Source organism: Zea mays, chromosome 6 (assembly GCF_902167145.1).
Source record: "Zea mays cultivar B73 chromosome 6, Zm-B73-REFERENCE-NAM-5.0, whole genome shotgun sequence".
Taxonomy (NCBI): Eukaryota; Viridiplantae; Streptophyta; class Magnoliopsida; order Poales; family Poaceae; genus Zea; species Zea mays.
Window position 1 is genome coordinate 118,047,099 of NC_050101.1, and position 27,282 is coordinate 118,074,380.

Below are 27,282 nucleotides of genomic sequence, written 5' to 3' on the forward strand. Positions count from 1 at the left end.
TCCCAATGGACAAGGGTTGCACTCAACCCCTTTCAAGTGATCCAAGGATCCACTTGAATACCACGGTGTTTCTTTCTTTCACTATATCCCGTTTGCGAGGAATCTCCACAACTTGGAGCCTCTCGCCCTTACAAATGATGATCACAAAGAAGCACGGATGTAAGGGAGGGAAACACAACACACACAAGTCTCAAAAGCAACAGCTCAAACACGCACAATAGTCACAACTTGAGCTCTAAGTTCACACACGGAGTTCTCAACTCAAGAGGAGATCAAATTGCTATCACAAAGAATCAAACGCGCTAGAGTGAAGTCTTGGTGCTTAGAGATGATCAAAGAATGCTTGGTGTCTTCCTCCATATGCCTAGGGGTCCCTTTTATAGGCCCAAGGCAGCTAGGAGCCGTTGGAAACAATCTGGGAAGCCAATCCTTGCCTTCTGTCGTGTGGTGCACCGGACAGTCAGGTGCACCACCGGACAGACACTGTTCACTGTCCGGTGCAGATCACCTTCCTAAACTGGCGCAGCCGACCGTTGAAGATTTGGAGCCGTTGGCGCACCGGACAGTCCGGTGCCCCCATCAGACCGTTGGCTCGGCCACGCGTCACGCGCGGATTGCGCGGCCGACCGTTGGCTCACCGGACAGTCCGGTGCACCACCGGACAGTCCGGTGATTTTTAACCGTACGTCGCCGACGAAATCCCGAGAGCGGCCAGTTTGACCAAAGCCAGCCTGGCGCACCGGACAACTATCCGGTGCACCACCGGACAGTCCGGTGCACCCAGACTGCGCAGAGTCTTGGCTGCACAGCCAAATCCTTTTTCCTTTTGACTTTTCTCTGATTCTAGCACTTAGACAAATATGTTAGTACACAAAAAACAATGTACTAAGTTTAGAATTATACCTTTGTGTTGATTTGCACTTCATTCACCATTTGACACAGTTTAACACCTAGACCATTTGTGTTGGCACTTAATCACCAAAATACTTAGAAATGTCACAAGGGCACATTTCCCTTTCAGTTATCCTAAAGGGACAACTTCCACAAGATGAAAGTTATCTATCTTTTTAATACTGTGTTGCTTTGTTTTTGATTATGTATAGTGATAAAAACAAGTGACCAACACCCTTAATACATGATTTCCAATAAGTAATTAAATAAATGTATCATCACAATATATTTTATGGATAACTAATGAAACATATTTGAAATCCTTGATGCTGGTGGTTTTATAGAGCGGTACAGACGAGTAAAAACTGCAAGACATACATGTACCAACGGGGCGGTTGGCTTTGACGATAAAACCAGACAGACGTGTCTTATCTGGGGGAATGATAGGTCAGTCAGATTACGGGACACAGCAGCAACAGTACGACTGCAATCTCGGTGCGCTGCGCTGCGCAGGCAGGAGAACATTCGATTGTCACCTCAAGTTCGGATCATGGTGCGGGCCCGGCTCCAAAAGTCGGCACGACGCGCGGCAGTATAATACCGCATGAGTGCGCCTGGTGTGGCGCTCGCAAAATCGCAATGCTGCTTGCCTGCTGCTGCTGCTGCTCGGCCGGCTGACCCCGCCCCTCGAGGCGTCGACCCTGGTTCAGCGTGCACGACGACGAAGACGACGAAGACGACCGGGTTGGGGTTGGACGCACAGCCGCCGGGACACGGAAAAAGGGGCTGCTGTGCTCTGCTCTGCTCTGGCCCTCGGCTCGGCTCCGCTCCGCTCCCCTCGGCGCTCGGTCGCACTCGCACCAGCCGCATGATGGTATTTGACGGCGATGATGGCTCACACGGCGGCCCGACAGGTGCACGCCGACGAGGTGGAGTGTGCGCCCTCGGAGCGGGCCCCGCTCCGGCCACGGGGAGCGAGCGTCTGCCTGAAGCGCCGGCCGAGCTGGGACGGGATGGGATGGGATGGGATGGTAGCGCGGCCGCCACTGCCCACTGCCACCATGCTCATGATGGGCGCTGCGCCTGCCCGCTCCCTTGCGCGTGGACACCATGACAAGCATTCCGGTGCTCCCCATGATTTGTATCGTCGCACGGGCTCGGATTACGGATTACCCCCCCCCCCCCCCCCCCCCCCCCCGCCCCCTCCCTCGTCCACCAATCGGGCGCCTCCAGTCCAATGACGACCTGCTGACGCCACCGCCCTCTACGCAGTAGTAATCGTTGTGCGGTGCCGTAGTCGTATTCCACAGTGGCTCTGTGTCGTACTGTCGTTGGTCGCAGCAGTTAAGAAAGAAAGAAGCGAACTGACGACGTACTGTACTGTGCTGTGCTACTGTAGACAGACGGGCCGGCATAGTAGTGCTGACCTCTGCAACCTCCATTAAATTTAAATGCGATTATAAATCTCAATCTAAAGTAACTAATCCTGCTATTGGAATTTGCCAAGTTCCATCGAGGGTATACATCATATATAATACCAAAAATTATAAAAAAAGATGTATTATATATGTATTAATTTGTGCTGTACTTATCTCCCTCAGCTCGTTCACGTAACGTAGCGGGGAGCCGGAGTATGCGGAACAAAATCTCTCGAACAAGATACAGTACTAGTTCCACGAAAGACGACGGCAACTGCAGTGCCACCCATGGACGGACGACCCTGGAAGCAAACAAATTGCGGCAGGGGAGGAGAGGGGAGGAGCAGAGCAGAGACAGCTGACAGCACGTGGAGCAGAATTCGGGGGGGCGCAATCCCGCATGTCCGGTGGTCCACACTCCACAGCAAGCAAGCAAGCAGCCTACTAGTTCGGTTCAACTCCCGCAGCATGATGGCTGCCCCTGCCCCTGCCCCTGCACCTGCTCGGGCCCTACTTCCGTCCATAGGGGCGCATCGATGGCCCCAGGCAGGCAGGGGGGGGGGGGGGGGGGGGGGGGCACGCGTGCAGCGCCGCGGCGGGGGCCCTGGTTCCCGGCACGGCCATTCCCCCCCCCCCCCCCCCCCCCCCCCCCCCCCCCTTCCCCGCCGCACGACGCCGATCCGACGGCGCCCGCGCGCCGCATAATGCCCTCGCCGGCCTTCCCCTCACGGCAGCCAGCGTGCGTGCCGCTGCTTGCTTGCTTGCTTGCGAGCTCGTCTGCCTGCTTCGTGCTCGCGAAGTTGGGGTTGGGGGGATGGATTGGATTGCTCCGAACCTGGCACGACGCCCACCTCCATTCCATCGACCACCCGGATGCTACCGACGGTGCCCCGACAAACTCCCTCCTCTCTGACGCGTGGGGCTCTCGTGCCCGGGACCCGCGAACCATCGGCTTACAGAGGGGTGGGCTAGATAGTAGATGGGTTGGGTTGGCTGGCGGGGAGGAGCACGGTGGGAAGCGGCACGCGCACCCACAGCACCCATCGAGTGCGCACGCCACCTCATTAATTCGGCTTCCCGCTCCGCTCCGCGCCCCCCCCCCCCCCCCATCCATCCATCGGCTCGCATCACTGCGCCCCGGCCACTGGTGCTGCTCGCCTTCGCCCCTCCACGTTCTCTCTCCCCTCTCTCTCTCTGTAGTATCACGCTCAAAAGGAGTGCCGCCAAAGGAAACGAACGAGGCTGAAGGGACCAACCAATCGGAGCACGAGCATGCAATCCGCTCGCTGCTGCTGTTCATCCGTTATATAAAACCTCGTGCCCCCTCCTTTGCCGGCTCACCCACTCGCTCCATCCCTTCCTGTCCAGTCCAGTCCCGTCCCGTCCCGTCCGACTGCTCACCACCCTCCGGCGCGCCAGTCCCGTCCCCGTCCCACTCATTCCATTCCATTGCACAAAGCCCTGACCCCTGATCGGTAAGGTCGTCTTGATCACAGCATACTGGCTCCCCCTCTCTGAGGACTCGTCAGAGCTGATCGCTTCGCACCGCGTGTGTAGGCAGCGGCGGCGGCGGCGGCGGAGATCGACAGAGGCGGCGCGCGCAGGATGCCGTAGGCGGCGGTGCCGGTGACCATCGTGCGGTGCGGCTGCCCGTGCTAGCTCTCTCCCACCACGTCATATCCCGTGCGTGACCTCGCGCCGCTCCGGCTGCGGGGCGATCCCGCGCGACGAGGTCGACGCCCGCTTGGCACCCCGGCGATCCCCACCGGTCTCTGAGGGGGCTGAGGACCGCATGCGTTTTGGGTCTCCGACGCACCAACAATTCAGGTTCGATTTCCTTCCGTCGTTACATTGCTCGGTTTCCAAATGTTCGGTCGGGCCGTCGTCTGTTCATACGTGGTGCATGACCAACTTGGCTTGGGGGGCTCCTGGTGCTGTCAGTTACTACGACTTACTACCACTAGCGTAGACAGGAAAGCGATTGGGCCGGGGTCCACTACGTGGCGGCCCTCGACGTCAACCATGAAGGCTAGCAGCTAGCTAGACCTGCAACGTGTTGTGTTGACAATGCTTTGCTAGCTCCTCTGTTTCTTTAGTTATATAGTGTATGCTGTTTCATAATATACTCTGCTCTTCCTCTGCTCTGCTACATTCTTGCTCTTCTTCCTCTGCTCTTCTTATTCACTCACTGCTACCAAAACTGAACGTACATTGTAACTAACCTCAACAACAGGTTCATGCTTGCTTTAGGTTTTCGCTATTGTTCCTCCGTGCACTTTGCTAAACAACTCGCCAAAATTGATCTTAGCGTCTTGGTTTTCGAAACATATTTTGAGGTCGCCAAATGTATGTAACATTCTAATTTTGTTTTCCATCCTTCACATCTTGCAGGCCGAACACTTCCGCCAGCAGCTTCTAAAGCCCGCGACTTAGATTCTGCCTTCATCACCCAAACCCAAACTAACCGAAACAATTTTGTTTTCGACCACAAAAAATAGCAATCTCTCGAATTTCTCCATTTCTTTCCGACGACCAAGAGGCGGGAAACCTCACAAAGGCCAGAAACCAAGCAACACTTCACGATGCAGGGAGATCCCGGGTACGGCTACGGTAGCTACGGGTACGGGTACGGCTACGGTTACGGAGCCGGCGCCGCCGGCTACGACTACGACATGGCCGGCTACGGCAGCGGCGGAGCCGCCTACTACTCGGCGACCGACCGGTATCCCGCCGCGACGGCAGCTGCCTATGAGGACCCGCTCGTCGCTGGTCAGAGGCAGCACGACGTGCCCGCGCCGCTCACGGGGCTGGAGTTCCAGGCGTCCGACACGTGCCCCAAGAACTACGTCATCTTCGACCATACGTACGACCGGAGCCGGGTCATGTTCCACCCGTCCCTGGCCAACAACTTCGCCTCCTCCCCCGCCGCCGGCGGCGGCGGCGGGTACGACTACGACCGCCAGTGCTACGGCGGCTACGACCAGAACTACGCCGGCAAGAGCGCCTACTACGTCTGCGCCGCCGCCGCCGCCGACGACGACGGCGGCGGGGCCTCGATACGGCAGAAGGAGGACACCGACGAGATCGACGCCCTCATGAGCACGGAGGACGGCGAGGACGACGACGACGACGACGTCCTCAGCACAGGCCGCACGCCCGGGTGCCGTGCCGCCGGCTCCCCCGACTCTACGTGCTCGTCCGGGTACGCTGCCGCCGGCGCCGGTGGCGGCGAGAAGAAGAAGGAACGGATGAAAAAGATGGTGCGGACGCTCAAGGGGATCATCCCCGGTGTCGACCGGATGGACACGCCGGCCGTCCTTGACGAGGCCGTGAGGTACCTCAAGTCTCTCAAGGTGGAGGTCAAGAAGCTCGGCGCGCGCGGGTCAAGCAGCTAGCTAAGCGCGCTGGCCTCGTCGGTATGCGGCGGCGACCATGATAATGTAATGGCAGTCGAAATCCCTCTCTTCTTTCTCGGCATCGGCAGCTACGACAAGCCAGTCGGTGAACAATACATGCGGTGATGACGACAAGGGACAGCTTCTCATCTTGGCCTCAGATGCACGTGCTCTGTTTGCACCGACAGGATCAGGACATGGCTTCGGAGAGAGCTCGGTTGCAGGGCGCTCGGCAATCTTTTGTGGTGGCTCTGCCACCTCTAGCGTTCGTGCGTGCATGGATTGTTACATTTCTTCCTTCGTATCTCTTTCGTATCTCTTGATACCTCGTGGCTGGTGTTGTAACTATCATGCTGATGATATATATATACACACACCGTGTTCTTTTGTTATATTGGGCTCTGCAGTTTGGAGCCATCTTCTTAATTCTTTTTAGTACCTGGTCTCGGATGGATCATATATTATTAAAAGACAAAAGTTTCGGAAGCTTGCTTAATTTAAAGTTTCAGTTACCGAAATGCTAAATTAGCTTTACAAATGAATGAAAGAGTTCATGTCAGTGCACACTTTCAATTTATAGGATTCAAAACATAGTTTTATTACAAGGGAGTCAAACACCTCTTGATCTAAAATAACATGGTATTCTCTAATACCATGATTTTATCTCTAGACTCTAAAAACACTTTGCTTCCAAACACCTATATGGTACTTTGGTCAAATATAGCATATTACGCAACATTGAAACGACCACTACCGGAATCCGGCTATTTACCGAGTGTCAAATGGTTTGCCGAGTGTTTTTTCGGGCACTCGACAAATTCGTTGATTCCAGTAGTGTGCATACGGTTTATTGCGTATCTAGAGTACACCAAATTAGTTTCACTGGATGGCAGAGGATTTCATTGTATTGGTAAGTGGATGTATACCTGTACATCTGGGTTGTGCCAAACGGACCGGCCCACGACACAAAATTGTAGGCACGACCTAGGATATTTTTAGGCCTAGGACAACATGGCACGACGTGTGTGCCGTGCATATGCCTCGATTCAAGCACACGAGCCAACACAACATAACCCATTTAACTAAGGCTCATTGAAGCCCACTAAATCCCACCCCAGTATAGATACCACCCTGCGGGAGGGAGAAGCAGGAGGGATGGCGAAAAAGAAAAAAGCGGAAGGTTCCATGGGCCGATTCCCCTTCTTCCTCCTACGTTGCCTCCCACGCCATCCATGGTGCTTGTCGAGATGGCGTTAGCGCGGTTGGTGCTGGGCCGGTTCCTACTGTTCACCGCCTAGCCCAAGGATCGTGTGCACCGGCTCGCGTCGCAATTCCGGTCTCCTGCTCCCGCTCGGCTTGGGTAGGTTGGTGCCCGGGGGTGACGCCGCTCTCCCTAGCCCAAGCCCACATCCCCACGGCCAGGCCAACATCCGCGTCGCCCTCCGGTCTGGAAAACCCTATATCCAGGTTAGGGTTTCCTTTGGATTACGTTGGTTCGCACTCTTTCCCTCACTGCGCCGCCTTCCTCTCGCGTCTCTGGTCGCTCCCAGTTTCTTCTAGATCTAGCTTCAACGGAGGGTGGTGCGTATCTTCTTTACGCCCACCGGTGATTGAAGAGGAGTGGCCGCGGTTGGGTTCTGGTGGTTTCAGAAGTCCTCCTAAAGCTGTCGTGATGGATCCGAAAAACAAGAACCCTCAGAATCCCCAATGGGATTGCTGGGGTCCAAAGGAAAACCCATAGGGTTCTCAATCTTGGAATAGAGCTAGAAATCTCAGCTGGAGATTGAAGCCTGCGCTTGGAAAATCTGAACATCATGAGGGCCTGATGTCATCTTCCTCGGGCGAAGGAATCCAATCAGGTAACCCTGTCATTTCTCCTTCTGCTTTGAAGAAAGAAAATGATCCTGTTCGTCCGGCTTTCTGTCAGAAATGTGGAGTTGAAGGTCACCATGCTAGAAACTGCTTTAATGCGTTGTGGTGTGACATTTGTCGCAAGGAAACCCACGTTACTTCTCGATGTGTCTTGCCGAAACAAAACAAACCTACCATTCCCATAGTTGGTATGGCGGTAGATGGTTTAGGGTTTTACCTTTCTCATTTCGCTAAACCCCTGTCCAAAAAACCAAAAAGGGTTTTCATCGGACTGATAAAAGTGATTGAGGGGTTAGTTTCAGCTCAGGATTTGGAAAGGGATTTTGGATTTCACTTCTCTTGGGGAAAAATGTGGAAGGCTACAAAATGTCATTCTGGCTTTTTGATGCAATTCCCTTCACAAGAGCGTCTTGATGAAATGATTAGTTTCCCTGAACTCAAAATGAAGATGTCTGGTGCCAAGATTGTGGTTGTTCCTTGGAGCTCTCGGGCCAAACCCAAGTCTAGGTTGCATACTGCTTGGGTGGTTGCTGAAAATGTTCCTGAGGAGTTGCAAAACTACCAGTCGATTTGTGAAATTGGCTCAATGATTGGGGCTGTTGAGGAAGTGGACCTCATGTCTTTAGATTCTGATGACATTGTGAGATTTAAAGTTCACATAAAGAGTGTTGCTATGATTCCTCCTGTGGTGGAAGTGGCTGTTAAACCTTTTTTATATGATATCTTTTTTAGAATTGAATTAGTCTGTGAAGAAGGTTGGAATGATGAAACAGTGAATCTAGGTAAAAGAGCATCAGTTGAAATCCATGGGATAAATGACCCAATATTTGACAAGTCTGGGAAAAAAAATCTAGAAATGATGAAGAAAATCTTGATGTGGAGCTCACTCCTATTCTTAAGTTGGGGGAGTCTTCTTCTCAAGGTAAAGAGGCAGTTAAACTTCCTGACATCTGTCTAGATATTTCTAAAGACAAAGCTGGTGAGGATCAGAAATTGGGTGACCTCAGTGATGAGAAGATTGATTTTGACCCTAATGAAGACGATTTGTTGAGCTCCCAAGAGCTAAAAGAGTTTGCTAAAGACATGGAAGAACAACATACAGACTTTCAGTCCAAAATTGGTGAGATGATCTCGATCCCCCTGGGTGGTGAGGGTTTATAAGAAATGAAAGGTAAAAAACCATTGGAGAATCCTATTCCATCTTCGAAGGGCATCAGGAAAAGTTCTAGGCTGGAGAAAAATGAAGATGTGAAGGTGGCAGATAAAGCTATTTTCAGAGCTGAAGCTAAAGATGCCTTCCTTAACAAAGGTATGTACAAGAACTCTTTCTCCTTACTTGATTCTAATAATGAAGATTTGATAGACATTTCTACTAGACTAGGAGTTTCTTTGGGGCCTTCTGAGTCAGTAGCGATGGCCAATCTTGATTTGATTAAAGATCTGGAACTATCCAGAAAGCTTCTGGCAATCCAATCTTGTAAAAAAATACAAAGAATGAGGTTCCCCTCCTTGACGACCATAATGATGTGGATAGTAGTGTCCATGCTGATTCTGATAAAAACAATGATTATGACTTTCTGGATGTCATGGTTTTAAGAAAAGGAAGAAGAATTAAACATCAGAAAAAACAAAGAAAAAAGCTTCCCCCAAAATTAGGTATACACCTAATAAAAGGAAGGAAGCTAAAGATCTTGATCTTCCCCCAGATCCTTTCTGATGATAGGTCTCATTTGGAATTGTCAGGGTCTGGGAAGAATTTCTAAGTTTGAATTCCTGAAAGAACTCATTAGAGATGAGAAAGTTGACTTTATTGGTATGCAAGAAACTAAAAAGAACCACTTTATGGATTCTTTGTTGTCCTCGCTTGCTGGTAATAAACTTTTTGCCTGGTTTTCTTCTCCGCCAAATGGGAGATCTGGTGGTCTCTTAGTGGGCTTTAAATCTGAGGTGTTTGATGTTAGAGAGCATGAAGCAGGAGAGTTTATGATTCGCACTCTAGTTCTGCATAGAGAAAAAAACCTTATCTGGAACTTTGTTAATGTATATGGGGCTACTCAAAAGGAGCACAAAAGCAGATTCTTGAGTGAATTGTCTGCGGTCTGTTCGAGAAGTCAAGCTCCCTTGCTCATTGATGGTGATTTCAACATTATAAGGAAAGCTGAAGAAAAAAATAAACCTGGTGGTCTTAGCAAGTGGAGTTCTCTTTTTAATAGTATTATCGACCAGCATGGCCTTATGGAATTTGGTCTGAAAAACAGATTGTATACTTGGTCTAATAATCGTAGTGATCCTACGTTTGAAAAAATTGGACAGATTTTTGGCTAGTCCTGATTGGGATCTTGCTTATAACAACATCAGTGTTCTTGGTCTGAACATGTCCTTTTCAGATCATACGCCTCTATGTCTTCGGATAGATGCTATCCCCACTGTGCGTAAAGATTTTAAATATGAGCTGTGTTGGAGACTTAGACCGGATTTTTACAAAATAGTGAAAGACAATTGGTCTCTCCCGATGAGGGCAAGGCATTGCATTGATGTGTGGAAACTGAAAATTAAGCGTCTGAAACAAATGCTCAAAGGGTGGAATATCAATGTTGAAGGCCACTATAAGAAGTTGAAAAAAGATCTTATGTCAAAAATTGACATCCTCGACAAAACTAGCGAAGTTTTAGGTTTATCAGAAACAGATAGGTTGGAGAAACTTAGTTTGGAAATGAATCTTAGGAAATTAGTTGATGAGGAAAGTATGAGACTCAAGCAGAAGGCTCGGGACAAATCCATGTTCGATGGTGATGAGAATTCAAAGTATTTTCACTTGCTAGCCAAATACAAAAAAAGGAAACTCAAAATCATGTCTCTTTCTAATGGAGATAATGTGGCTCAAGATGAGAATGGAATCAACCAGCTAGCGACCTCTTTTTATAAAAGTCTCTTTGGCCCTTCTCAAGAATCTAGTATTTCTTTGGATAATCTATACATGAAGCGACTGGATGATGTTAGTAGAGATCTTCTTACAAGTCCTTTTTTCTATTGATGAGATTAAAGATGTGGTTTTTTATCTGAAACATAATAGTGCTCCTGGTCCAGATGGCATCCCATCTGAATTTTTTCAGGAATTTTGGGACACGATCAAAAGTGATTTGTTTAATCTTTTCAAATCCTTTCACAATGGTTCCCTCAATATTGAGAGACTTAACTTTGGGATAGTTACTCTTATTCCAAAAATTCCAGACGCGATCGACATCAAAGCCTTCCGACCAATTTGCCTGCTCAATGTTTGTTACAAGATTATCACCAAAGTTCTGACAAATAGATTGGCCTGCTGCATTACCTCTATGATTAGTGATTTTCAATATGGATTTATCAAAGGCATATATATCATGGATGGAGTGCTTTCTCTACATGAGATTATACATGAAGTGAAGCGGAAAAAACAAAATGGAGTGATTTTTAAAGTTGATTTTGAGAAAGCTTATGACAAGGTTAACTGGAACTTTCTTCATAATATGATGATTAGAAAAGGGTTTGGTGATAAATGGTGTGATTGGGTTTTGAAGACTGTGAAAGGTGGAAAAGTGGCTATCAGGACAAATGATGTGGTTGGCCCCTATTTTAGAACCCACAAAGGTGTTCGCCAAGGTGACCCTTTTTCTCCATTACTTTTTAATATTGCTGCAGATGGGCTTGCTTGCATGATTCAAAAAGCTAAAAACAAAGGAATTATTAAAGGTCTCATCCCTCATATTATTACCAATGGTTGCTGTTGTTTGCAATATGCTGATGACACGATTTTTTACTTCAAGATGATCTTGAAGGTGCTAGAAATCTGAAGTTTATACTCTGCATTTTCGAGCAGATGTTTGGTCTTAAGATTAATTTTCATAAAAGTGAAATCATTTGTTTGGGCAAGGCAGTGGAAAGAGAGCACTTTTATGCTGACATCTTTACCTGCCCCCACAGTTGTCTTCCTATGAAATACTTAGGGGTCCCGATTGATAATAAAAAGCTCTGTAAATCTTTGTGGTCGCCCATAGTGGAAAAAACCGAAAGTAAGCTGGGATCCTGGCAAGGACATTTCCTTAGCTTGGGTGGCCGATATGTTCTGATTAACAGTAGCCTCACTAATGTCCCCCTGTACATGCTTTCGATGTACAAAACTCCCAAATGTGTGTTGAGGAAAATGAATATTGTTAGAAAAAGATTGTTATGGCAGGGTGGCCATAGTCAAAAAAATATCATTTAGCCGATTGGAATTTGGTCTGTTCTCCCAGATATATGGGCGGTCTTGGTGTTCTGGATTTGCAGAAAATGAATGAAGCCCTTCTTGCTAAATGGATCTGGAGGTTGGAAAACTCTAGTGGTTTGTGGCAGACCATTATCAATCAAGGTATCCTCTCAGTTCGTGACAAATTTTATAAGTATTGTAAAAAAATATTGGCAATGGTAGGAGTACAAGCTTCTGGAATAATATCTGGTGTGACTCTGAAATGTTGGCGTGTAAATATCCTAACTTGTTTGAGTTTGCTTATGATAAAGATATCACAGTTCATAAAGTTCTCTCTTTGGACTTTCGGGCGCTAACTTTCAGAAGGAGATTAATGGGAGTTTTAGGTGATGATTACAATAATCTCATTGCTCAGTGTAAGAATTTTATGCTTTCAGATGATGAAGATAAATCAAGGTGGCTTTTAGGGAGCAAGGGTTTTTCGGTTAATTCTTTTTACAAAGAAGTGAAGAGATCTCAGATTGCTGTTCCATCGAAATTCTTGTGGAAAACTAGGTTACCCTATAAAATCAAAGTGTTTTTGTGGCTCGTCATGTATAAAAAGATTCTTACAAAAGATAACTTGTTCAAGAGACACTGGCATGGGAACCTTGATTGTGCTTTCTGTGGACTTCCGGAGTCTATAGACCATTTATTTTTTCAATGTTCGGTCGCCAGATTTGTTTGGAGAATTTTTCAAATTGCCTTTAATTTGAATTCTATTCCCAGAGATACTGCTGATCTATTTGGACCCTGGATTAACAGTTTTGGTAAAACTAAAAAGAAGCTAGTCCTTTTTGGATGTGGAGCGGCTCTTTGGGCAATTTGGCGAACTCGAAATGATTGTTGCTTCAATGCTAATCTGATCGATGACCCAACTAATGTGATTTTTTTTCTTGTTGCTTCTGGATTGACGCTTGGTCTATTCGGCGGACAAAGAAGGAAAAAAATGGTAGAGCAAGGAAGCCACAGAATCCGAAAGATAACAAGTGACATCTACAACAAAGCTCATGGATGGAAGCGAGTCGATAGACACCTTCAGTGACATTTTGGCTACTGTTCTGTCTTTCTGGGTTCACCTGTGTTGGTGTAATCAGTCTGACTCTCTAGTTTGGTAAAAACTTAGCTAAGTGCGTCGCTGATGGGGTCAGTTCCAGACTGCTTTTGGTTGGGTTGTTTTGGTTCCTTGGTTGATCATCAGCCTTCAGATGGTCTGAAACATTTTCTGTTTTGTGGCACCCTTCAGTTTGGGTTCCTTTATTTTAGCTGATAGTTGCATCTGTCTTGTCGGCTTATGGTTGGTGTTGGCCTGTTTGGTCATGTAAGAACTTTGTCCCGGTCTATTTCGTAATGAAATAGGGGGTGCTCCCCTTCGTCAAAAAAATACCACCCTGCCAAACCCTAACCTAATGGCATCGACCCTTGATTCCTCAATCCCTCCTGTTCGGTTGTTGTCGCTCGCTCACGGCCCACCCATCCCCCAAGTCAGTTCTCTCCGCCTTTCCTCCCTACTCCCGGTCTCCCGCTTGACCCCCGCCGCTCCCTTCCATGAGTCACCGCCCACCCGCCCCATCCCCTCAACCCTCACCTCCCCGCATGACCCTCGCTACTAGCCTCTTACTCTGCTACCGCTCACTTTCGCTACAGGAGCCACCTTGGCGCCACTTCCATTCCAGGAGCTGACAAGCCTCTTCCAGTCCTCCTCTCCCCACTTCTGGTTCTCCTCCCCTCCGCTCACATCTAGTCCAGGAGCTAGACCTGATCATGGGTTTCCCAACCCAACCATCCCGACCCATCCCGCCTAAAAAAACCTGACCTGATCAATGCAACGGGCATGTACGAGTCATAGTTTTTGACCCGCAACAATCCACGGGCCGAGTACAGGCCATGATTTTTGATCCAAAACCCGACCCAACCGAAAACCCCGACCTAAAGCCAAAAAACCTGCCCCAATCAAAAAAACTTGACCCGACACGCCCAATATGGAAGCATGTGCCAACCCGGCCTGACACTAGGCATAGGTCGGGTACGGGCTGTGTCAAACGACCTACAACTCGACCTCGGCTCGACCCGAACCCGACTTGACCTGACGTTTGAATAGGTCTACCAGGAGTCGCCACACTACGACCTCTATGGCACAAGGAGATGGCGATGGCACAATGATGCCACTTTCCCAGCGCAATTCGCATGGATGAATTGATTTGTATAACATTCTATTTCAAAATTTTGTTACAAAACAATTTTTAGCTTTCATGAATTTCATGGGTTGGTATTTTTATATGGGCTCGCATGGTACAATTTAAATTTTTAGGCTACCTGGGCTAGCATAACACATTTATAATTTTGTGGGCCATGTTGTGGGTTGTTCTTTTTACCTGGATGCTCAAAATGCATGTTAGGTGTCCTACTAGTGTTGCCCCTCCTGCCCTATATCTCTTGGGCTTCCGGATGGCTGAAGAACATCCGGTCCTGTGTGTATGAGGTGGTATGATATGGTTATAATATGTTGTTGGTGGGGGTGACGTAGTGCTACCGTGATAGTGCAAAAATGGTGCATATTGTGCAGCTCTGTGTTCTGCATATGCGTACCCAGATGGTCGAGCATAAGGGGTCGAACGGTCCGTGACCAGGCCGAATGGTCTGGTGTTGTGTAGGATCGAACGGTCCGGCAAAAGGATGTTGGACGGTCGGTGAGGTAACCGGACATGTTCAGAGCCGGATGCATGCCATGGGCGGTGATTGTGGTGGTGATATGAACGTATTCATCGTCATACCATATAATGGATGGGTTCATGATGACCCATTTGCAACTGATGTGTTAGGTGTGGTGGTGATATGAACGTATTCATCAGGCGAAGGTAGGATATATGCCATATCGATTTCCCCTTGCCGGATAATCTTCTGGTGGAGATCCACCATGAAGTGTGATAGGTACTTTTCCTTCGCCTTTTTGCAGAGTTTGGTGAGTTATCGCATCACTTCTTCCTCATCACGCCTCATGAGGTCATGAAAATGTTGTTGATCATCAACCGGGAGTGCCTCCAAGTGGCTTGATGATGTTGGTGGCAGAGACGTAAGTGTGATCTTTAGAACTGGCCATCTGGAGGCCAATTTTTAGTAGATTCATACACCCTTGTCCCTAGTGGAGTCACCAAAAAATGTGTTGGCTCCGATTTGTTAGCAAACACTAGAAAGAACCACTTGGTGGCGCTCTCTGCGGGAGCACTAATGGTTGAGAGCACCTAGAGGGAGGGGTGAATAAGTGATCTGACAAAAATAACTTAAAACAACACAAACTTGGTCTAATAATTAAGTTAGTGAAATCTAAAACCAAGTTTGGGTGAGAAGAAGAAAGAAAAGTTCCCTTCACTTGATTGTTCTTCTAAGATATGAAAGATTCTAAGAGCAATATTATAAGTGACTAGAGAGAACTTAGGAAGAAGGAAAAATCGCAATAAAGTCAATGAGACAAGAGACATGTGGATTTTTATCTCGTGGTTCGGTCAAGCTTAATATGCTTGCCTACTTTATGTTGCGGGGTCCCAATGGACAAGGGTTGCAATCAACCCCTCTCAAGCGATAAAATGATCAACTTGAGTGCCACAATCTTATTTTATCTCTTATATCCCATTTGCGACGAATCTCCATAAATTGGAGTTTCTCACAGCCTTACAAAGGATCAAAATCACAACTTAGAGTAAGGGAGGGATATAGAATACACGCACAAGATCAAATCACAACAATACACGCTAGAAACACAAAGATAAGAGCGCAAGTACAAGAATTCACAAGAACAACACAAAACCGGCACTTAGATCTCACTAAAAACACTAGAGGGTGTGGTCGTAGAGTTTCGGAGTGTTGATATGCTCTTGAGATGCTTGGGTACTAGTTGTAGGCGCCTAGGGGGTCCTTTTATAGCCCCAAGGGGCCTAGGAGCCGTTGGCTCCTCCAAATGGAAGCTAGAAAACATCCCTATCTACGGGCACATTGGACCGTCCACAGTAACGGTCAGCATAAGATCTGATTGGCTCCTTTCCTTAGCTGGGTGGCACCGGACCGTCCAGTGGCGTAAACTAGCCATTGGGCGCCTAGTGATGTCCGAAGTAGCCATTGGAGAAGCGATCAGATGTATACTGGACCGACATTGTTCATGATCTGGTGAATTAATAAAATTATTGAGACCTCCGACTTCAGCCGTACAGTCGGTCTGGTGCACTACCGGATGGTCCGTTGAGTCCCAGACTTTCCCAAATTTGGCACTTTCGAGCCAAACTTCTCCAACTCCTTCTGGATGTCCTTGGTAGCTTCCCTAGGACTTAGACAAACATAATTAGCATGTAATCCAATTGACTAAGTGTAGGAAACATACTTTTGTGCCTTAGTTTCACCAGGGTTTTCAATATGGCTTGGTTCAAGTCCCAAATATACTTTTCTTGCAAAAATGAGTTAATAGCTAGAACAAAGTGCTAGAAATATAGAGTAGGATATGTGCAACTTATTCAAACACTTAAACCTCATGTTTATATCATTTTACCCAAAGTTGCACTTTTGGCCCTTTAGATTAGCTCATTTGGACTTGATATCTTCTACTTGCCTTTAAGTAAACCTATGCTCGTACTCATATGAGGCATTAATATCTCACTAAAAACAATAGAGGCCATGGTTGTAGAGTTTCTAGTGTTGGTATGCTCTTGAGATGCTTGGGTACTGGTTGGAGACGCCTAGGGGTCCTTTTATAGCCCCAAGGGGCCTAGGAGCTGTTGCCTCCTCCAAATGCAAGCTAGAAAACTTCCCTGTATATGGGCACACCGGATTATCTGGTGCACCACTGGACCTTCCATAGTAATGGTCAGCGAAAGATATGATTGGTGCCTTTCCTTAGCTAGGTGGCACCGGACTTTTTCGGTGCGCCATCGAACTGTCCGGTGACGTCAGCTTGCCATTGGGCGTCGGGTGAAGTCCGAAGTAGCCGTTGGAGAAGCGGCCTGGTGCACACCGAACCGACACTATTAACAATTCGGTGAATTTTATAATAAAATTCCCAAGACCTCCGACTTCGACCGTACAGTCGGTCCGGTGCACCACCTGACGGTCCGGTGAGTCCCAAACTTGCCCAGATTTGGCACTTTTGAGCCAAACTTTTCCAACTCCTTTTGGTTGTCTGTACTTGGTAGCTTCCCTACTACTTAGACAAACATAATTAGCACCTAATCCAAGTGACTAAGTGTAGGAAACATACCTTTGTGCCTTAGTTTCACCAAGGTTTTCAATATGGCTTGTTTCAAGTCTCAAATGCACTTTTCTTGCAAAAATGAATTAGAAGATAGAACAAAGTGCTAGAAATATAGAGTAGGGTATGTGCAACTTATTCAAACACTCAAACCTCATGTTTATGTCGTTTTACCCAGAAGTTGCACTTTTGGCCCTCTAGATTAGCTCATTTAGACTTAATCTCTTCAACTTGCCTTTAAGTAAAAATGTGCTAATACTCATATGAAGATATTGTTCAAGATGGTGTGTTGAGAACCCAATCACCAAAACAGGCAGAAATGGTCCTATGACACATTTCCCTTTCAACGGTCTGTGACCTCGCTGCAAGAGTGTCTCCTCTATTCGCATGTCGGACGGTCCGTGCTCTGGGTCGGACGGTCCACGCGTGCGCAGAGGGTCTTCTTCGCAAAGTACCCTAGAGCTCTCCTCCGTGAGGGACCCCGTCGGGGAGGAGAGTTCTAGGGGGTGCTTTGGGATCGATAGGCCACCCGGAGCGTCCTTAGGCGGCGTAGAGTCTCCTAGAGATAAAGTAATAGGTCGAGAGAGTAATAATAGGGCTAAACTAAGGCTAGATTACTCCTACTCCTAATGAATGGGAAGAAAAATGCAAATAAGGTATTGATAAATAGATTTGATTGGATCGATTGTGAGGGTGTCAATCGATCGTACCTCTTCGTTTATATAAGGGAGAGTTTTGGACCCGTTACAAGTCGGTTCCCAAACAAATCCCACGGAGTTTGCTAACAAATCCCGCAAGAAATTAGGAACCCTAACTTATTCTGTTCACACGCGGACCTTCCGTGCCGCTACGACGAACCGTCCGGACTAGAGATTGCAACGGGGACCCGATCCCCGATTCCCTGCGGGGAATTCCTCTATTAGGGGATGGGGATAGGGAAGTTTCTTCCTCCACGGGATGTAAACGAAGAAAAATTCTCCACCGACGGGTAAACGGGGACGGGGATGGGGCGTTCCCCGCGGGGACCCATTAAACTTACATGTGACGATGTTTTCATATAATAGTTAATGATAAAAATAAATAATTACCTTGCCAAGAGACCACTAATTGTACAAATGCGTTCATTTTAATGTACACAATGATTTTTACATTTAACAATGTGTATAAGTGATAATGTTTTACATTAATAACAAATGAAGTACGATCTGATTATAAGATGGCAACGGGGATTCCCGACGAGGATTTATCCCCGTGGATAACGGGGATGGGGAAGAAATGTCCCCCGCAAGCGATTGTGGGGATCCTCGCGGGGAAATTTTTTCGTCGCAGGGATGGGGAGCTAAAACCCGACGGAAAATTCCTTGTTGCCATCCCTAGTCCGGATCGTAAACCGTCCGCCTACCTATTTTGGTGCTCAACAGTAAGATTACTTACGTTCGAATAATAGGATTGGAGTCTTGAATTGAGTTTTTTTTTTGAGAATTGAACAATTGTTGTTAATATCACATATTATTTACCACGAAGAAATAAATAGTCATTTTCAGTTTCTGGTAATTTTGTTCAAGTTAATACATAGTTTGCCTTTCTAAGTACTCCCTCCGTTCTTTTTTATTTGTCGTGTTTTAGGTCAAAAATAAACTAACGAACCATAAATATTTGAGAATGGAGGTATTATATATCTGTATCTCTCATAAAACAAATCTGCAGTGTAAATTATATCTAGTACCACATCAAGTCACGTCATCCTTCTAAAATCCGAATGGATTTGTTTTAAAAGTACTAATGAAACGGCAGTGCACAAAGCCAACAAACATGATTGACCGTCTATTTTCATGCTGTTCTATTAATTATTTTTATACGATGGTCTTGTCTACTCCCTCCATTCATATGATATAGTTATTTTAGATTTATTCTAAGTCAATCATTATCAACTTTGACCGATTACACTGGATATTTTATAATATTTTACAATATAAAAGTAAAGTTACTAAATTTATCGTACCTTAAACTACCATAATTCTTGTAGTTTAAAATACTTTAGTCTTATATATATATATATATATATATATATATATATATATATATATATATATATATATATATATTGTTGGTCAAATTTAAAATAGTTTGACTTAGAATAAACAAAAATGACTAAATCATATGGATAGAAGGAGTAGTCACTAAATTTTTTTATTAACTACACGGATGCTATTCTCCTCTCTTTTTTGACATCATACCTTCATCTTAAAAATAAGTTTCTAATTCTCACGACAATGCGCGTGGAATTCATCAAGCATAGCTAGAAACGAAAAGGCTACTATACATCCCTCTATTCCGCTCTGGCTTCGCCACTGGGTGACCAGTGGCACCTCGCGAGTCAGAGCTATGGGAGTGGGAGCGGCCGACGCCGCGTAGAGGTGCGAGCACAGCGTACCAGCGCGACCATGCAAGCGGAAGCGTCTACATGGAAGTGTGCTAAGTGAAGTCCCAACTCTCCACGTCATTCAGTTTCTATAGCTTTAATTCAGCTGCTACATAAGCTAAAACAGGATATTGCAAGCAGTTAGATGAAGAATGAGTGAGAAACTAGGTTTTATATAAGATTTGGTTTCAACACAATATCTAAAACATAATGAGAGAAGAGGAGTATGGTTGCATTAGAGAAGTAGCTGGTAGTAATTTCTAAATGACTTAGAGGCTATAGAAACTTTGGACTAGAACTGTAAGGAGTCGCGGCGACCGAAAACTTTAGGCTAGAACTCTAAGTGCTAGTTTGAGAACTATATTTTTTCATGTGATTTCTATATTCACATAAGAAAATGAACTATTTTTTTTTGGAAAAATAGAAAACCCTTGAAAAAATGTGGTTCCTAAACTGGCCCCTAAGGAGTTACCGGCGAGCAACGAGCAGCAGCGCCAGCGCGTGCGAAGTCCGAGCGGCAGCGCGGACGCACGGAGCGACGCGAAGTCGAATAGGAAGCAGCGGCCGGCTGGTCATGGCGACGACGGGAGTCTGGGTAGCTCGTTTTTTTTTTGTGGTTACAACAACAAAAAAAGTAAGAAACCGACGACGGAGTTGTCGATTTGCTGGTCTGAAGAAGATCGGCTAGTGAGGCTGAGAAGCCAAAGTTTCGATTTTAACCGATTATCCAGTCCTAGCTGGGATGACACAAAAATCCGACGGCTCAGTCCCACGCCGCCGCTCTGCCCCCGACATGGACCAACCATGCAGTAGGGAAGTCTACACCGCCATCTCCCATACGCACCACATCTGCTTCAAGCACGGCTCAGTCCCGCGTCCGCTTTGGAAACTGAGAGTTCGAAGAGCGAGCAATGTCGTACATGAAGCACGCCTTCGGGCACCAATGCAGCGTTCAAGTCCCCCACCCAACACACACACACACACACACACACACACACACATACACACACACACACACACCAATGCAAAAAAAAAAAAGGAAAAAATATAATTTTTAAGCCATGCGCTATCCATACCGCAGATTATTGACCATTCAGCTGACACGCAAAGTAATACCACCCAAGAGAAAAAATTTGGTCCAAGCAATGGCCTGATCTTCGAAGCACAGATAATCTGTGCTTTCACAGGTATTGTGCATCTATCGATTACTTGTTGGCAGCAGCTTCATCAGGCGTTTTGGTAGTCATCTGGTCCACAGCATGCACAGTGCTCTGAAGCTCCTCCCATATAGCCTTGTAGACCATTCTCTGCCTGTTTACAGCAGATTTTCCCTCAAATGCCTTGGAAATCACGTCTATGCTGCATAATAGAAAGGGAACGGTTAGTTCAGCTTCAGAATTATATATATATATATATATATATATATATATATATATATATATATATATATATATATATATATATATATATATATATATATATATATATATATATATATATATATATATATATATAGCAACACACAATTACGATTATGATCTTATATAAAGACACACTACATAAAGATACCAACCGATACACAATTACGATTATGATCTTATATAAAAAAAACGACCTTTTCAACCTTGAGCATATCATTCCGAAACACAATTACGATTATGATCTTATATAAATAGAGACTGTTCTAATCTTTTATTTATTTTACATAACAAGAAAAGAATCACGCTCTGTAGGATTTGAACCTACGACATTGGGTTTTGGAGACCCACGTTCTACCGAACTGAACTAAGAGCGCTTTCTTACGACAGGAGATAAAGCAGTAAAGAAAAGGATGATTTTTGTACCGCATGCATATAGCAAAATTAAACTCTTAATTTTGTCCAATTTGAATCGATCTCAATTGATCCCTCGTTACTGCCCATAGGAGAAGTAATAGGTAGGGATGACTGGATTTGAACCCGTTACATTTTGTACCCAAAACAAACGCGCTACCAAGCTGCGCTACATCCCTTTTCCAAATTGTTGTACAGTGTCATTGTACAAAAAAAAACCCCTGTCTTGTTTTCCACATCGTAATTTTATCCTCCATCTATATACAACTTTCTTGTCATTTCTTCTTTTTGGTTTCATATAATAAATGATATACATCAGAAACCCAACCTAACCTTTAAGTATTCGTTTCCTTATAACATCACTCTTTTTAGTGCTCTTTTTATTACTACTCGATTTATTCTGTATAGATTGGTCTATATGTCTCCCATCTGTTCCCAGGACAGGGATAATACCCACAGGTGATTCCATACCCTTAAGCTTTTTATCATCGTGTATATTATCAATATTTGTATCAGTACCTTCATTCATCATTGCAGCCTTGGCCAGCTTTTCATCATAGCGCTTTATTAGCTTTTCAGTTTATTCCTTTTCGCGCTGCATTTTAGCTAATAGTGCATTATTATATTCCGTCTTAGCTGTTATATCTAGCTCTGATATCAATGCGGCTGCTAGCACACTAGTCTTTTCCAAAGAAAACACATTAAACAGCTTGCTTAACACATGTATTGCTACACATTCCAGTGTATAGGTGCCCATACCTCTAACAATATCTTTATCTTTATCATCCTTCAATTTATCAAGAAGGTAATCCCTAGCTGATTGTCTATCCTTATTGAAGAACTTCCCCTTCAACTGGCCTGCAGACTCATGGACGCTACCCTCATCAAAGTGGATAGTCAAATGCTCGATTTGAGTTTGAATCTCTCTTAACTCTTCGGGGGTTTGATTCGTATTATTACTACTACGGCTGGCTAGCAAGTCAAAGACTTTCCCCTTAGATACCGGATCTGTGTTCTGTTTGCGGTTAATACCTTCTTTTTCGTAACTTCCTAGGAAGTTATCCCAGAAGAGATAGAGTTTGTCTATAATATCAGGTGTAATCACAACCCCTTTTTTAGCAGGGGGTATCCATAGATCGGCGTTGTACTTTTGATTTATAAGTTCCCACCTTCTAACAGTCTTTACCACATCACCCCCCGAACTTATATTAGAGGGTGGCTGAGTCAGCTCCAGCCTATAATCATTTAGCCTGTACTCTCTTTTATAATCGTCAGAGTCGCAGTCTCTTGACTCTCTAACAAACTCCCTTATAACATTATGACACGGGTTAATCAAACTATTCTTGAGTTCCGAACTCTTTGACAAGATTTCTTTATCAACAAAAAAGGCGCTGTCCCGAGCTATCGTTATTTTTTTTACAGCCTCCCGCAGTAGTCCTGAGGATATTCTATATGTCTTTGTCATTTTTCAATTCCATTTTCAGAGCCTCTTCCCTGGCGGATTTTATCTGTCAGTCTTTGAGACGTTGTTGTCTTCTTGACTGAGCTGTCGGTACCTGTTATTTGTAATTATCCCTTGTGCTCTATCACGACTTGTGTGATAGTATGGGTGGGGCAAAAACATTATGTTATCCGACACCCTGGAAGATATGTGTTGAATATGCTCAATAAGGTAGTTTGTATTTATATAAGATCATAATAGTAATTGTGTTTCGGTATGTGGTGGTTGGATTTCAGAAGGTAGTTTTTTTATATATAAGATCATAATAGTAATTGTGTATCGGTATGTGTTGAATATGCTCAATAAGGTAGTGTGTATTTATATAAGATCATAATCGTAATTGTGTTTCGGAATGATATGCTCAAGGTTGAAAAGGTCGTTTTTTTATATAAGATCATAATCGTAATTGTGTATCGGTTGGTATCTTTATGTAGTGTGTCTTTATATAAGATCATAATCGTAATTGTGTTATATATATATATATATATATATATATATATATATATATATATATATATATATATATATATATATATATATATATATATATATATATATATATAAAACAAAGACCCGTAATACATCAATGGTGAAATGATAGGGAAAAATGCATAAACATCATAGCATATCAAAAAGCCAACCTAATGTTGTCACCTAACATGTAAGAAGCATAAACAGCAAAATGTCCAAACAAATATTTAAAAATACAATAAAAAGAGGGGAACTGTAACAATTCATCATTACCAAACCGAAATGGCAGAATGCACGTGCTCAAGGCAAAGCTTCTGCTCAATCCCTATCCCTGAACCTGCCTGTGATGTATGTCTAGAAACCATATCTCACAAGTCACCAACAACATTAAGGTATATATAGTCTCACAAGTGACAAAACCAAAAAGGCGTCTTGATGCTTGCTTTATTGTGCATAGCACTATATCGTGCGTATAGGACAACACTAGTCATCACCCTAGGTGATAATCATCCACCTGAAATGACTTAATTTTTCTATATAAAAATCGCGAATAACTTAATAATTTGTTAAGTCATTCCACCCGGGTGGGTGATCATCACCTAAAGTGACAAACAACATCTCTCTCTATCTATCATGCACATGTCCTAAAATAGGACAACTAAAACCAACTAAAGTCAGCAACATATGTATGATTTGAAACTCTTCTCTGATCTTATATGAATTAGCGGTGCTCCTGCTTTTTTTTCAAAAAAAAGGACTTTGACATGCTATCGATGTATGGCCGAGCATGCCCTTGTAGTAGTTATTTGGTAGCATGCCTTATATGACCAAGTAGTAGGTGTACATGTAGTTGTACAAAACTTCTTGTAATAGTGTAAACCATATATGCAAGCATATGGAGCAGCTGCATCCTTAGATCAAGCAGCATCACTAGTGTTCATGTGTGTGCTCTCTGATCTCCCCTTTACTTTTACCCCCAGCTGTGTTAGTGGGTAAATTAACAAAGCTGGTACTAAAGCCACAGTTGGGCGGTCATCGGCATTGTTAGGCCAACACCCTCTCCCCCGTCAACCACCGCAACGATAACCGTTTGTGGTGCATAGGACGGTAATGGAGGTTGGAGGAGGAAGTGCCCAGTACCCCACGCTTACCCGCATCAACTATGGTGACCAGTCGGTGTTCATGAAGGTGATACTCCAAGATGACCGCCCAACCGCACCAAGGTTGTGGCACATGGTGAACACTGGCAAAATAAGGACACAATAAAGCTTGCCTAGGACAGTCTGAAGTGCATTTGTGTGGGCTCCGACCACGTGCGCCGAGCAAGGACGCATGCAGCTCGTGTGAGAGTATGAGGCTATGCCATTCTAGGAAGGTGAGGCCGTGGACTTGGCACTGCGCCTGTAGTCACTGGTGAGTCAGCTCATGGTACTCGCCAAAACCATTGTCAAACAACAAATCATTGCCATGCACCTGCACGTGGTTCTGACCAAATTCACACAGATTGCGCTTGTCGATCTATCCACCCTCACAGTTGAGGATGTGACTGGGTAGCTCAAGTGGAGAACTATGACACAGTGGCACAGACGATGGTACTAGAAAGCTTCTCCTCACTAAGGAATGAGTGACCCGTATGTGTGAGCAGCAGCCAGTGCAAGGCAGGGCTTGTCCAGCAGAAGAGGCGCAGAGTGGTGACAAGGAAGACCGCCAACATGGAAGATGAAAGGTGGCAGCGCTCGTAACAGAAAAGAGGATGCGCCACATGTCTCCAACCGCAACACTTGCCGCAAGTGTGTCAAGACGGGCCATTGATCTCAGGATTGTAAAAACACTGCACGACAGCCTTGTAGTAGGTAGATTGGTAGCATGCTGGTGTGGTCAAGTAGTAAGTGTGCTTGTAATTGGTGTACAAAACATCTTGTAAAAGTGAAGACCATGTATATATGCAAGCATGTGGACCAGCTGCATCCTTAGCTCAAGGAGCAGCATTAACTAGTGTTCATCAGTTCATGTGTATGTGCTCCGATCTCCCCTTTACTTCTACCTCCAGTTGTGTGAGCGGTGAATTAACAAAGCCAGCCAACAAGTGGGGCAAGAACCCTTACCACACACACACACACACACACATCTTAATATCTTATACATCAATACTATAGCAAATATATTGGCATACTTTCATTGGAAATATCAATAAAAGTATATCTGTTGAATTGTTTGTTTTATTTAAATTGATGGAACAATCAATACTACTAATCACTCACTTCAGTATAGGAATTTTCTTCAGTGTTGATCATTGGTGATATATTGTGATTGGCCATCTGGGGAGTTTCTGTTCCAACTATTTCATTTTATTCTAAAAGGCTGAATAGCTATCAACTTTGCACCAATTCCATTCAGAACAGCTAAAATAAACTTCTTTAAAGACAATAACTAATCCCATGCCATACTAAACTGGCTTATAACAGGTAAATTTAATTGGAAAATACTCTATTATAGCATATAAAAGCGAACTTTTTGAGAAAAGGTCCCAGTTTGTCTTTGGTTAACTTTCTGTCAAACTTACATGTGACAACTAAACTAGAAGCCAATACTTTGGTTACTTTTGATTACATAGACTTCATGATAAAATGGGTTGCCAAAAAAACCCTCCCACTTATGGAATAGAAATATCTTAAACAAACTTCAATCCATGTAAATATTTTCAGCACTACATTTTTTTTTGTTCTGGTAGTAGTAGCACTACAATGCCAAAACAAACATTTCTCAAATCTTTAAGCAAAAAAAAAAACGCTATCATCTCCATATCAATCACCTACAATGCTTCACATAGGAACATTTCTAAACAAATAAGTTGTGAACTATACACCACAAATTGATACATCTAAAAACGACCCTGTTTTCTTTGATACCGACTACAGAATGCAGACACATTCACCATGTAAGTGTGAGTTTCAAAGATCTACTGAGCATGTAGCACATTTGTTTCTTCGCATCCCAGTAAATGTAAAAAAACAGAATATCAATGTTTGTAAATTAAGTGGGGTGGGGGTTTTGTTACTCACCAAACATGGCGGCCATCTCCAGAGGTATCCACAACCGTGACTGTGTCCGCCTCCAGCTGCTCCTTGATCTGCCAAGAAACCATAGAAACAGAAACGAATCTGTCAGTCTCCATGGCAAACGACAGCGTAGGAACGCTTACCCTAGCATCTGAACAAAGATTAGAATCAGAAAGCTAAACCAGGGAGGCAAGCAAGGTACCTTAGCCTCTAGCGCCTTTGTAGCGAGGGAATCCGCAGACCCCGCCGGCCCCGGCGCCGAAGCCCAGGCCGCAAACCCCCTGATCCTGCGGCTGCTGGAATGGGGGGAAGAGGACCAGGTGGTGGTGGGGCGGGTGGAGGGCTGGGAGGAGAGAGCAGACGAGGCGTGGTGGCGGACAGAATAGACAGAAGAGGACGAGTAGGATGAGAATCGGTGGAACAGAAGTCCTGCAACCGAGCACGGCGCGGCGGCGGCGGACCTCGGCGGCAGCATCGTCTTGCCGTCTGAGAGCTGAAGAGACCACACGAGAGGATTTCTCCGGCTGTGGTGCTTGCGGCTTTAGGCACAGCTGATCATTGTTGAAAAAAGCTTTATCTGTTTCTGTTCTCACACAAGAAACAGCTGAATCTATATGTTAAAACTAGAAACAGCTGAATCTATAAGTTAAAATTAGGTATGTGCCTATCGTTGCAATGGGACTAAAAATCGCAACTAAAAAATTGTATGAAATATAAATACGAAACGACAAACAATATGATATATATATAAAATATATATACGAAACAACAAACATCACTATGATATGCAAAATTCGTATAACAAATATTATCAATATCGTACAAATTATTTTTATTATTGCCGGAGCATCGTCCGAAATATTCTCGGGCGAGTCGGAAATGTGCTGCTTGTTCGAGGTTGGCTACGGACGAGTCGTGATTGAG

The 27,282-nt window shown here is 45.0% G+C and overlaps 2 protein-coding genes and 1 non-coding gene across 4 annotated transcripts; 1 reads left to right on the forward strand and 2 right to left on the reverse strand.

Moving 5' to 3' along the window:
• Window positions 1-3,460: 3,460 nt before the first annotated feature.
• LOC100274466 (uncharacterized) lies at window positions 3,461-6,096 on the forward strand. 2 transcript variants are annotated; one of them, XM_008649386.4, is made up of 3 exons: window positions 3,461-3,784; window positions 3,867-4,136; window positions 4,701-6,096. In XM_008649386.4, the coding sequence occupies exon 3, from the start codon at window positions 4,892-4,894 to the stop codon at window positions 5,702-5,704; it is 813 nt and encodes a 270-aa protein (XP_008647608.1). In that variant the 5' UTR covers window positions 3,461-3,784; window positions 3,867-4,136; window positions 4,701-4,891; the 3' UTR covers window positions 5,705-6,096. The 2 variants fall into 2 exon arrangements, with proteins under 2 accessions (XP_008647608.1, NP_001281176.1); NM_001294247.1 differs by having other exon boundaries at window positions 3,686-3,784; window positions 3,871-4,136; window positions 4,701-6,094.
• Window positions 6,097-20,553: 14,457 nt separating this feature from the next.
• Window positions 20,554-26,898, reverse strand: LOC100303801 (uncharacterized). The gene is made up of 3 exons (NM_001165435.2): window positions 26,561-26,898; window positions 26,362-26,429; window positions 20,554-20,854 (listed from the first exon to the last, which is right to left on the reverse strand). Exons 1-3 carry the CDS (start codon window positions 26,831-26,833, stop codon window positions 20,701-20,703), a joined length of 495 nt encoding a protein of 164 aa, NP_001158907.1. The 5' UTR covers window positions 26,834-26,898; the 3' UTR covers window positions 20,554-20,700.
• Window positions 21,217-21,290, reverse strand: TRNAW-CCA (transfer RNA tryptophan (anticodon CCA)). Its single transcript has one exon. It is a non-coding gene; the product is annotated as a tRNA-Trp (tRNA).
• Window positions 26,899-27,282: the final 384 nt, after the last annotated feature.